This window comes from Propithecus coquereli, unplaced genomic scaffold (genome assembly GCF_000956105.1).
Source record: "Propithecus coquereli isolate 6110/MARCELLA unplaced genomic scaffold, Pcoq_1.0 Scaffold256, whole genome shotgun sequence".
NCBI classification, from domain to species: Eukaryota; Metazoa; Chordata; class Mammalia; order Primates; family Indriidae; genus Propithecus; species Propithecus coquereli.
The window spans coordinates 2,444,347-2,456,486 of NW_012148130.1; the positions used below are offsets into that span (position 1 = coordinate 2,444,347).

Consider the following 12,140-nt stretch of genomic DNA (forward strand, 5'->3'; position numbering starts at 1 on the left):
AGTGGGGCCCTGAGGGCCCAGATCAGGGCAGGACCCTAACCACGGATAAAGGAAAAATTCACCAGACGTGGCAGCTCTCAGAATGTGGGGGCTGAAGGCAAGGGATGAGTCAAAGATGACTCAGAAGGTTTGAAGGTGAGTTCAAGGGGAAATGACAGTACTTCAGGGAAGAAGTTTAAGTTCATGTCCAGGACTGCTAGTTCTGATAGGACATAAGAACTTGCCAGAACTCATCCCCCACTTGTTTGCATGTTTCTTTTTTTTTTTTTGAGACAGAGTCTCACTGTGTTGCCCCGGGTAGAGTGCCGTGGCGTCATCATAGCTCACAGCAACCTCAAACTCGTGGGCTCAAGCAATCCTTCTGCCTCAGCCTCCCACAATGCTGGGACTACAGGCATGCGCCACCATGCCCGGCTAATTCTTTCTATATATTTTTAGTTGTCCGATTAATTTCTTTCTATTTTTAGTAGAGACGGGGTCTCGCTCTTGCTCAGGCCGGTTTCGAACTCCTGAGCTCAAACAATCCGCCCCCCTCGGCCTCCCAGAGAGCTAGGATTATAGGCATGAGCAACCGCACCCGGCCTGTTTGCATGTTTCTTGTTTGTCCCTCCCCCACTAGTATACAAACTCCTGAGGGTGCTGCCTCAGATCTGTCCAACTCTTTTTGCCAGGGGGGCTCATGACTGCTCATCCACTTCCCAACTCAGAGCAGGCACCAGGAGATGCAGACTCAGGCTTCTGGAAGAGAGAGGCTACGGAGTGTGGGGTGTAGGGAGGGAGCGTCCGGCCACCTCTAACCCAGGGCCACAGTGGACCTGGGTACCCCAGGACTGGAACCCACTCGAAAGCACAGCCTCCTCTGCCCCGGGTCTCTCTCTCCCAGTTCCCAGGCCCTTTGGCTCTACTGAGGCTGCCATCTGGGGACCATCTTTATGTCCATCCATGCCTGTCCCATTCCCTTTCTTCCCAATCCATCCCTTTGACCACATTCCTGCTCACAGTCCCAGCATCTGCCACCCACGTGGATGCTCCATAAACATTTTGGCCCAACATGAGTGACACTGAACTGGTCACCTGCTACCACCTGCCTGGGCTCTGTGTTCCCCGTGGCAACCATAGCCCCACCCACCCAGGTACCTTTGGGGCTCCTTGGCTTCGCCCTGTAGACTTGCTCTCCTTGGTCTCTCCCAGGTCTGCCCCTTGTCTGCCCACCAGCTCTCTCGGTGCAGGCCCTCCTCAGATCTCATCCACACCATGTCAGACTGGGGCCCCTGGGAAGATCCCACGATGCCTCCTTTTATCTCCAGGCCACATTCTGAGTCCCTTGGCCCAGCACACCGCACGATTTGGCCCCTGCCTACTTCTTACATCAGCTGCGCTGGCCAACCCCTAGTTGTGTCTCCCACCCTCCCCCATTGCACTGAAGGAGTTTTCCAGCCTCCGTTTCCTTTTTTACCTTGTCTCCTCGCCGTTCCCCAGCTCACGCCTAGTATTCCTTCTAGGTTTCGCCACAGGCCCTCACTCTTCCCTGCCCTGGATGCCTTTCCCAACTTCGCCCCAGTAGCCAACACCTGACCTATCTCAGTCCTCAGGAAAGCCTCCATGGACCCTGCACGCTCTCCCAGCTCTCATCAGTTTAGAAATCCGCGTATTTGGGTGGCAGTGGCTTCATGTCTGTCTCCACCATGACGGTGAGGACCCGATTTTGCTCCCACTTTGGCCCAGGGCCTGGACATGGGTTTTGGTAAACAGACAGGAAATGAATGGTGAGTAAACAAATGAATGAACAGTAAGATGCCATTTCTGCCTATGAAAGTGGCCATTTTTTTTCAGCCACACTCAGTACTGACAACAGTGGCAGAGGAGGGGGAAGGCGTGTTTGCCGGGCTCCCTTCTGGTGGCAGCATGTGGCAAGTTGAAGTGTCCAATCCCAAGCAGGGCCGTGAAAGATTGGTTAACACTTCAGGTGAGGAACAGTGCTGGTACCACAGCATCCCCAGTTGCACAGTTAATGGAAAAACTGGTTTGCTCTCTGGAAATCAACTCTAAAACACACGGCCAGAACAGGACTGGCCACGTCACTCCACCTGCCCTTGAATGCAGAGTTCTTCACCACCTCCGGGGCCCTCCTCTCAGCCCTGCCCTGCCATCTCGGGCACTAAGCCCAGCACAGGTGGAGGACGGGATCACAGTGGCCTCAGCAGTCTGTCTGCCAGTACAGGTCGCCCTTGTCTTCCATCCTCCATCAGAAGAACAACAGCAAGGCCATCCCCAGAGAAGCTCACGGCATCGTCCCACATCCCTTCTATGATCCCCCTACGGTGGGGAAGAGGAGACCGAAGCAAAGAGAGGCTCAGTAGTTTGCTCAAAGTTGCACAGTGAGTGGCAGGGCCAGAACTCACAATCCAGATCTATGCTTTGATGCCCACTTTCTTGAAAACTGTCTCTTTCTTTGAAATGACTAATTTTCCTTTCCTCAGTATGAACCACTGAATTTTCCTATATAACTTGATCTTGAACATTTTCTCAATTTTATCCAAGGTTTTTGTTAAACATCAATTTTTTAAAAAACAGTTTTATGAGCTACAATTAACATTCAATAAACTACATGTGTTTAAAATACAATCTGGGCCGGGCACGGTGGCTCACGCCTGTAATCCTAGCTCTCTGGGAGGCTGAGGCTGGCAGATTGTTTGAGTTCAGGAGTTCGAAACCAGCCTGAGCAAGAGCGAGACCCTGCCTCTACTAAAAATTAGAAAGAAATTAATCGGCCAACTAAAAATATATACAAAAAATTAGCCGGGCATGGTGGCGCATGCCTGTAGTCCCAGCTACTCGGGAGGCTGAGGCAGTAGGATTGCTTGAGCCCAGGAGTTTGAGGTTGCTGTGAGCTAGGCTGACACCACGGCACTCACTCTAGCCCGGGCAAAAAGAGTGAGACTCTGTCTCAAAAAAAAAAGAATACAATCTGGGCTAGGCATGGTGGCTCATGCCTGTAATCCCAGCATTGTGGGAGGCTGAGGTGGGAGGATTGCTTGAGGCCAGGAGTTTGAGACCAGCCTGGGCAACATAGTGAGACCCCACCCCCACACCATCTCTACAAAAAAAAAAATTAGCCAGGCGTGGTGGTGATGTGTGTCTGTAGTCCCTACTACTCGGGAGGCTGAGGCAGGAGGATCCTTGAGCCCAGGAATTCAAGGTTGCAGTGAGCTGTGATGACACCACTGTATGCTAGCCTGGACAACAGAGTGAGGCCCTGTCTCTAAAAAATAAATAGAAAAATAAAAAATAAAAAGAAAGTACAATCTGATACATTTCAACATACGTATACACCTATGAAACCATCACAGCATTGAAGACAGTGAACAAATTCATCACCCAGAATTTTCCTCATGCTCTTTGTGATCCCTCCCTCCTAATCCTGTCTGCCTCATCCCTCACAGGCAACCCATGATCAAATTTCTGTCACTATAGATTAGTTTGCATTTTCTAGAATTTTATATAAATGACTGGCGTCTTTCCCTCAGCATAGTTATTTTTTATATAGAATATTTACCAAGATAGACCATATTCTGGACCATAAAATGAGGCTTAATAAATTTAAAAGGATCCAAATCATGCAAAGTATGTTTTCTGACCACAATGAAATATTAGAAATCAATAACCAAAATATATCTCCAAAACCTCCAAATATTTGTAAACTAAATAACATATTTATAAATAACCCATGGGTCAAAGAAGAAATCAAAAGGGAAATTAGAAAATATTTTGAACTGAATTAAAAAAATGTATCAAAATTTGTGAGCCAGACCTGTTGTGACTTCCCTGGAAGCCTTTGCTCTGGGTGACCCCTGAGTAAAGGACTTATCTTTCCTGAGCCCCAGTGTTCTCATCTGTACAATGGGACCAAAGCCACCTACTTCAGAGTTGAGAGGATTAACTGAGAAACTGCATGCAAAATACCTAGCCCACTACCTGGAAGGCAAGTAAGGGGACATACATTGCTGTAGGAGTAGGCCTGGGCAGATCCTAGCAGGATTTACTTTAACAAAGACATATATAGTAGTTACTGTGTGCCAGGCCCTATCCTGGGTCATTTCCAAAAACATTTCTTCCCAGGCCTGGTTAAACAGCTAGGTTCTCCTCCTAGCAGTGATGTGAAATCAGTGAGGATTTGAGGTGTGTGTAGAGGAGGGGATTGATAGGGTCAGATCTGTGTTCTTTTAGAGACAGGGTCTCACTATGTTGCCCAGGTTGGAGCATGGTGGCTATTCACAGGTGCAATCCTACTACTGATCAGCACAGGAGTTTTGACCTGTTTCTGATCTGGGCCAGTTCACCGTGCCTCCTTAGGCAACCTGGTAATCCCCCCTCTCCCAGGAGGTCACCATATTGATGCTCAACTTAGTGCAGACACCCGACGGACACAGCACACGCCAGCCCAGAACTCCTGGGTTCAAGTGATCCTCCTGCCACAGCCTCCCAAGTAGTTGGGAATACAGGCATGCACTGCCACACTTGGCATTATTTTTTGTAGAGATAGGTGTCTTGCTATGTTGTCCAGATGGTCTCCAACTCCTGACCTCAGGTGATTCTCCTGCCTCAGCCTCCCAAAATGCTGGCATTACAGGTGTGAGCCACTGCATGCACCCAGCCTCAGAGCTTTTCTATTTTTTATTTTTTTTGAGACAGAGTCTCGCTCTGTTGTCCCAGCTAGAGTGTGGTGGCATCGTAGCTCACTGCAACTTCAGCCTCCTGGGCTTAAGCGATCCTCTTGCCTCAGCCTCCAGAGTAACTGGGAATACAGGCCTGTGCCATTGTGCCTGGCTAATTTTTCGTATTTTTAGTAGAGACAGAGTCTCACTCTTGGCTCAGGCTGGTCTCGAACTCCTGGCCTCAGCCTCCCAGAGTGCTAGTATTATAGGCATGAGCCACTATGCCCAGCTAGATCTATGTTCTTAAAGCTCACCCTGGCTACAGATTGGAGAAAGACCAGACCAAATGCAGGGAGCAGTTAGGTGGCTACAGAGGCCTTCCAGATGAGCTGAGGGTTGCACGGATGGCAGGAAGGAACTGGGGAGAAGATGTGAGGGATGAAGATGGAGGGAAGTGGCTGGATTCAAGAGGTTTTTAGGAGGCAGAAATGGTAGGACTGAATGTCAGATCCCCTGTGGGATTCTGGAAGGTGGTGGGATAGTGAGTCAACTGGCTAGCAAGCCCTCAAAAAGGGCAAGGCAGGTGGGGGAAGCTCATGAGATCAAAGAGTCCCGACCAGGGCTCTTCCGTGAGTCACCTGCACGTTGGCACTATTAGAAAGGGAGAGTGCTGAACAGGATCTTCTGGGAGCCTTGGACCCGCCTCCAGGAGCTCAAGTGCTAGGACGGCAAGAGGGGCAGGAGTCTGGAGAGGAGACAGAGAAGGAACAGCCAGGAAGCAGGAGGAAAAGCATAGCATGTTGATGGTGGAAACCATGGTGGAGGACTTAAGGAGGGGAATGGCAGGTGACAGTGTGGAATGTTACCTAGAGGTCAAGGGGACAGGACCAAAAATGTCCTGGTATTTAGTAACTGAGGCAGGAGAGAGCTGGAAGGACAGGATGTTGTGGAAGGAGGGAAGGACATTAAAGTTGGAACCTGACGGAAACAATGGCTTTCAGTGACACCCAGATCCAGGGAGTGGCCTTGGGGCAGGTTCACTGGAGGAGAGGGGAAGTCAAGGCCCCAGAAACAAAGGACAAGGAATTTCAGAGGTAGGGCCCCAGATGGCTCACCTACACGAAATGTTAAACCTCCTGGGCAATGGCAGACACTAGGGTAGAAAGGGAGAGGCCTCCAAGTTAGGAGAGCAGGGCAGTGGCTGGTAGGTGACAGGAGGGGACAGGGGGAGGAGGGGCCCGCTACTGCCAGTCCTGAGACCTCGACCTTACACTTCAGAAAGCAGCAACAGGGGACCTGCTGCTCCCTCTCCTAACTGCAGGGAAAACCACGGCCCAGCACACGCATAATAGCAACCGCTAGTACCCTTGCCATGGGGCTGATTGTTTCCATTCTATTTTTCCCCTTTTTAATGCTAGTCAAGTCTCAGTTTCTGTTATCTGAAACACTCGTAAGGCCCCAGTTTGAAAACTTCTGTTCCTGGGGAAGCTGGTTTCCCTACGGACTAGGAAGTGGAGTCAGTGCTCCACCAAGTTTGTTTACATGGTAAGGAGCTCCCAGAGTATTCCCCGAGGCCTGGCAGTGAGTCTCCGGAGGAGGAGGAAGGCCAACACTGGGAGGAGCTAGGAACAAAGATGTGGAAGGGGAAGGGGACCTGGGTCGGGCACGGGTGCTGGAGAACCAGTGTGTTAACCTCAGGGTAGTCTCAGGAACGTGCCGCCTCCGCGGTTCTCACGGTGTGACCTCGCATTGCTCAAAACACCTAACACTCCCACTTAGAATTTGGCTTCGGGGGCAAGTTAATCACCCAAGTATTAGGCACTCCGTACGGATACCTCAAATTAAGTTATAAGCAAAGAAGACGGGCTTTACCGAATCATAACGGGTGTAGCTGGGTGCGCATGAATTTAGGCGACCAGATCCCAGAACCCCAGACTGAGGGGCCCCGGCGGCGCGAAGGACGTGCTTTGACCGCGACCCAAGGCGCGGAGAAAGCCCCCGGGTTGCGAATGACCGCGGCGAACTCGCGCCTATGAAGGCGCATCACGGCACCTCCCCCGGCAGCGGGCGGGAAGGGAGCCCCGGAAGCCGAGCGCCGCCCCCAGGCGCTCCTCCGGCGGGCCCGGCCCACAACCCGCGGCCCTGCCGTTGGGCACCCAGGTTCCACAATATGCGGACACTCTTCAAGAATTAAACTTTCACAAATATCCGAGCGTGGGAACTCAGTACTCGACCCTCACCACCGGCGCTCCCGCCGCCAGCGCCCGGCACGTGGGGGGTGCGGGGCGGGGGGCGCGAGGGGAGGACTAGCGTTAGCGGCCCCGGAAGGCGCCGAGACCTTCCCGAGAGTTCCGGGCTGCGCAGACGCACTCAGGCCGGCGCGGGGACGCGCGGAGGCTGCTGGGGAGGGGCGCCCTGGCCGTTCCCAGTGCGCGGTCTGCGCGCGCCCGGGGAGGAGCGGACCGCGGCCAGAGCGCAGGCGCAGGCGCGCGGCCGCGGCGGCGGTTGGGGAGGGTTCTTCCGGAAGGTTCGGGAGGCTTCTGGAAAAAGCTCCGCGCGCTGGGCGGGCCCGCCGCTATATAAGGGAGGCTCGGGGGCGGCGCGCCAGTTGCTTCAGCGTCCTGGTGCTGCTGCGGTGCGGAGCCCTTGCGGTCCATTAGCCAAGGTGAGGGGGCGTCTGGGGGATTCTAGGGCGCTAGAGGGCCCCGGGGCGGGCGCAGAGCGGGGCAGAGGGGCTCGGGGCCGGCTCCTTGAACCCGCTTGGCTGCGGGCCCCGGGGCTGCCGTGGTTTCTATGCTGGGGGCTTCGGGCCTGTGGCGGCCTCTACGCGCCCCCCCTTCGGAACGGGCCGGAGGGCCTGGGATCTGCTAGAATGTTCCGGAGAAGCGACGGGGCGGGGGGGCCGGACGCGAGGGACGCTGTAGGCCTGCTCGGTGCCTGGCCGGAGGAGGCGCCGCTCCCAGGCCCGTCCGCCCAGGGGGCGTGCGGGGGAGGCCACCATGGCGCCGCCAGGGCCGCGCGGGGGGGGGGGGGCGCCCGCAACGGACGGCGCGGGGTTGAGTCGCTGCCGTCGGCACGGCCGCCTCGGAGCGTGCACACGCCGCTCGTAGTTACCGCGTTTCGAAATGAGGTCATCCCTTTGTCAGCCGCTTTCTATTTTCGGTTTGCTTAAATTCTGCACATCTCCGAAGTGCGGCGCTAAAAATATTTGGAGACCGCGGCAGGATCCTGTAGTGCCGCTGTGGACACACTGCAGTCGGTAACTGGCCCGGTGTCCTCTCCAGATGCCTGAGGAAACCCAGACCCAGGACCAGCCGATGGAGGAGGAAGAGGTCGAGACGTTTGCCTTTCAGGCAGAAATTGCCCAGCTGATGTCGCTGATCATCAACACTTTCTACTCAAACAAAGAGATTTTTCTGAGGGAGCTCATTTCTAACTCATCAGATGTAAGTCTCCTATTAATTGGAAATTGTGCTGGTTTTATTACGAACTTCATGTTGGGGCTGAGTGCTTGACAGTTTGTATGTTTTGTTAATAGGCTTTGGACAAAATCAGATACGAAAGCTTGACAGACCCCAGTAAACTAGACTCGGGGAAAGAGCTGCACATTAATCTCATACCAAACAAGCAAGATCGAACCCTCACCATTGTGGATACCGGGATTGGAATGACCAAGGCCGACTTGATCAATAACCTTGGTACTATCGCCAAGTCCGGGACCAAAGCGTTCATGGAGGCTTTGCAGGCTGGTGCAGACATATCTATGATTGGCCAGTTTGGCGTTGGCTTTTATTCTGCGTATTTGGTTGCCGAGAAAGTAACCGTGATCACCAAACATAACGATGACGAGCAGTATGCCTGGGAGTCCTCAGCTGGGGGATCATTCACAGTTAGAACTGACACAGGTAGGCAACATACAGAGAAACTTACTCGTTAAGGTAGTCGTTGCAGGGTGGGGTGCTGCAAACACTGGATCCCTGAGGAGGATGGGAGAGACAACTGGTGTTTGCCCAACAACTCAGGAACAAGCTAGTGAGCCCTGTGGTTCGGTGTGTGACAGCACAATGATGCGGGGGTCATGCATCGTAAGGCATTTAGACTTGCTGTGGGAGCCTTTCCGTCTATAATAATGGTAAACCTCACTTCGTAGATTTGTTCCAAGGGGGTTAGGTATGGCGTTGAATTAGTTTTTTTTTTTTTTAACCTTGATTTGGCCATTGAGATTTAAAATGGAGTCCATTTCTATTTCAGGTGAACCTATGGGTCGTGGAACAAAGGTTATCCTCCATCTGAAAGAAGACCAAACTGAGTACTTAGAAGAAAGAAGAATAAAGGAGATTGTGAAGAAACATTCTCAGTTTATTGGTTATCCCATTACTCTGTTTGTAAGTTTTCACATAACTGCAGAGTAAATTGTATTGTTCCTTATGTAGATAAGTGAAATAAGTACTTGATCTTTAGATCTGTTAAGGAAAGGACCCAAACTTTATAATAGAGTTGCTGAGGCCTCTTTAGAACTTAAGCTCTCCTTACTTTGGAAAGGTACCTAAGGCTATTACGTAGTAATATTGAGGACAAGCTTTAGGGCTAATTTAGGCTTTAGAGTAAGTGTGTCACTCCTTTCAGCCTTTTAGCTCTAGAATGCAGAGGTGATGTGATTCCACACCTTTTTTTTTGAAGGTGGAGAAGGAACGTGATAAAGAAGTCAGTGATGATGAGGCTGAAGAAAAGGAAGACAAGGAGGAGGAAAAAGAAAAAGAAGAAAAGGAATCTGATGACAAGCCCGAAATAGAAGATGTTGGTTCTGATGAAGAGGAAGAAGAAAAGAAGGATGGTGACAAGAAGAAGAAGAAGAAGATAAAGGAAAAGTACATTGATCAAGAAGAGCTCAACAAAACAAAGCCTATTTGGACCAGAAATCCTGACGATATTACTAATGAAGAGTATGGAGAATTCTATAAGAGCTTGACCAATGACTGGGAAGATCATTTGGCGGTGAAGGTGAGTAGCTGCTGGGTGCTTCCTTCGTAGGTAGTCTTCAGGTTAATTTTTAAGAGTTGGTACTGTCAGCTTTGCTTTCTCCACTCTTCCTCACCCCTCCCAAATGCTGTAAGTTACATGGGTGCTAGTGTTATTTATCAGGTTAAGTAGCTTTCATTGAAAACTGTTTGCAGTGACCTTTTGACACTTTGTGTTTTATTACAGCACTTTTCGGTTGAAGGACAATTGGAATTCAGAGCTCTTCTTTTTGTCCCAAGACGTGCTCCTTTTGACCTGTTTGAAAACAGAAAGAAAAAGAACAACATTAAGTTGTATGTACGCAGAGTTTTCATCATGGATAACTGTGAGGAGCTGATCCCTGAATACTTGAGTAAGTAGAGATAGGAAGAAAGGTCATTGTCACGGGTTAAAGGAACTCTTATCATCTCTGGGTTTTTTCCTCATTTTTTTTCGGTTTTACATCTTTCTTTTGTCCTTGGAATAACTACATGCATTTGGTCTTCATGTTTTTTCAGATTTCATTAGAGGAGTGGTGGACTCCGAGGATCTCCCTCTAAATATTTCCCGTGAGATGTTGCAGCAAAGCAAAATTTTGAAAGTTATCAGAAAGAATTTGGTCAAAAAGTGCTTAGAGCTTTTCACCGAATTGGCAGAAGATAAAGAGAACTACAAAAAGTTTTATGAGCAGTTCTCTAAAAACATAAAGGTTGGTGTGAATATATTTGACCATTAGTAGTTTTCAAACTGGCCTCATTTTAAAGGATATTTTTAATGCAGGAAGTCTTTAAAGCTCATGTTTTGTTTCAGCTTGGAATACATGAAGACTCTCAAAACCGGAAGAAGCTTTCAGAGCTGTTACGATACTACACATCTGCTTCTGGTGATGAGATGGTTTCTCTCAAGGACTATGGCACCAGAATGAAGGAAAACCAGAAACATATCTACTATATCACAGGTAATAGTATATGTTATAATCATATCACTTTGTTGTTTTGTAGCCTTGCAGGGGATAGTGGGTGTGATCTAGGCAAGGTACTTAATGTGAATAAAGTAGGTAATATGGATCATCCTTAAGTATTCGGTTGGTAAAAAGTACGTGAAGTAGAGGAAGAAGCCATTGACTATTAAAGGTCTAAAAATAATCTTTCAGGTGAGACCAAGGACCAGGTAGCTAACTCAGCCTTCGTGGAACGTCTTCGGAAGCATGGCTTAGAAGTGATCTACATGATCGAGCCGATCGATGAGTACTGCGTCCAACAGCTGAAGGAATTTGAGGGGAAAACTTTAGTGTCAGTCACCAAAGAAGGCTTAGAACTTCCAGAAGATGAAGAAGAGAAAAAGAAACAGGAAGAGAAGAAAACAAAGTTTGAAAACCTCTGCAAAATCATGAAAGACATCTTGGAGAAAAAAGTTGAAAAGGTATGTGGGAATACATTATATTTACTTTCCTTGACTATTGACACTTCTAAGGTGTTCTTCAAACTTAACCACCCACAGCCCCTCTTCCTTGTTAAGTTCTCTTACTAAACCAACATACATTCTGACCAAAAAAAAAAAAAATAACTGTTTTGTGGTGTAAAACAAACTTTAGTCCGTGCATTTAGTGCTGGCTCTCTAGTTACCTAAATTTATAAATATTATTTCTGATCTGTAGATATTTGGGTTCCTTAGATTTCGTTTCACAATGAAAGCTGAGAAATTAATCGGATATTTTTAGGCTCCTAGTCATCATTTAATTCTTTTGATTACAGGTGGTTGTGTCAAACCGATTGGTGACATCGCCATGCTGTATTGTCACAAGCACATATGGCTGGACAGCAAACATGGAAAGAATTATGAAAGCTCAAGCCCTAAGAGACAACTCGACAATGGGTTACATGGCAGCAAAGAAACACCTGGAGATAAACCCTGACCATTCCATTATCGAGACTTTAAGACAGAAGGCAGAGGCTGACAAGAACGACAAGTCTGTGAAGGATCTGGTCATCTTGCTTTATGAAACTGCACTCCTGTCTTCAGGCTTCAGTCTGGAAGATCCCCAGACACATGCTAACAGGATCTACAGGATGATCAAACTTGGTCTGGGTAAGGCTTGTTTGTACTATATTATGTTAATACGGAAAAGAAACGTGACAACTCAAACGGTGATTAACTTCCAGCTACTCAAATTTGGGTTATCTTGGCCTGCTTGGGGAACATGTATTACAGTCCTGTTTTCATAGGAATGAGTGGGGTCTTCTCACTTAACCCTCTAAGAGCTAAGACGTGAAATTGAGATTTATTTACCTACCCTGTAATACATGGTCTTGAAAGTGGGCGTAGACCAGCAATATTACACTAATTAGCTGGCTTTCAGAAAATCTTTCTAATGAGTTTTATTTCCAAAAAAGGTATCGATGAAGATGACCCTACTGCTGACGACACCAATGCTGCTGTAACTGAAGAGATGCCACCTCTTGAAGGAGATGACGACACATCGCGCAT

At 49.2% G+C, this 12,140-nt stretch overlaps 1 protein-coding gene across 1 annotated transcript in view; it reads left to right on the forward strand.

Annotated features, from left to right (window-relative positions):
- The first annotated feature begins 7,136 nt into the window (after window positions 1-7,136).
- The window catches only part of HSP90AA1 (heat shock protein 90kDa alpha (cytosolic), class A member 1), a 29,433-nt gene continuing 24,429 nt past the window's right edge, over window positions 7,137-12,140 (forward strand). Inside the window, exons 1-11 of the mRNA XM_012647059.1 lie at window positions 7,137-7,320; window positions 7,940-8,101; window positions 8,194-8,560; window positions 8,907-9,040; window positions 9,336-9,656; window positions 9,861-10,026; window positions 10,172-10,362; window positions 10,464-10,611; window positions 10,807-11,075; window positions 11,408-11,741; window positions 12,047-12,136. Of these exons, the coding sequence (XP_012502513.1) occupies window positions 7,940-8,101; window positions 8,194-8,560; window positions 8,907-9,040; window positions 9,336-9,656; window positions 9,861-10,026; window positions 10,172-10,362; window positions 10,464-10,611; window positions 10,807-11,075; window positions 11,408-11,741; window positions 12,047-12,136 (2,182 nt within the window). The 5' untranslated portion in view covers window positions 7,137-7,320. The remainder of the gene's footprint in view (window positions 7,321-7,939; window positions 8,102-8,193; window positions 8,561-8,906; window positions 9,041-9,335; window positions 9,657-9,860; window positions 10,027-10,171; window positions 10,363-10,463; window positions 10,612-10,806; window positions 11,076-11,407; window positions 11,742-12,046; window positions 12,137-12,140) is intronic.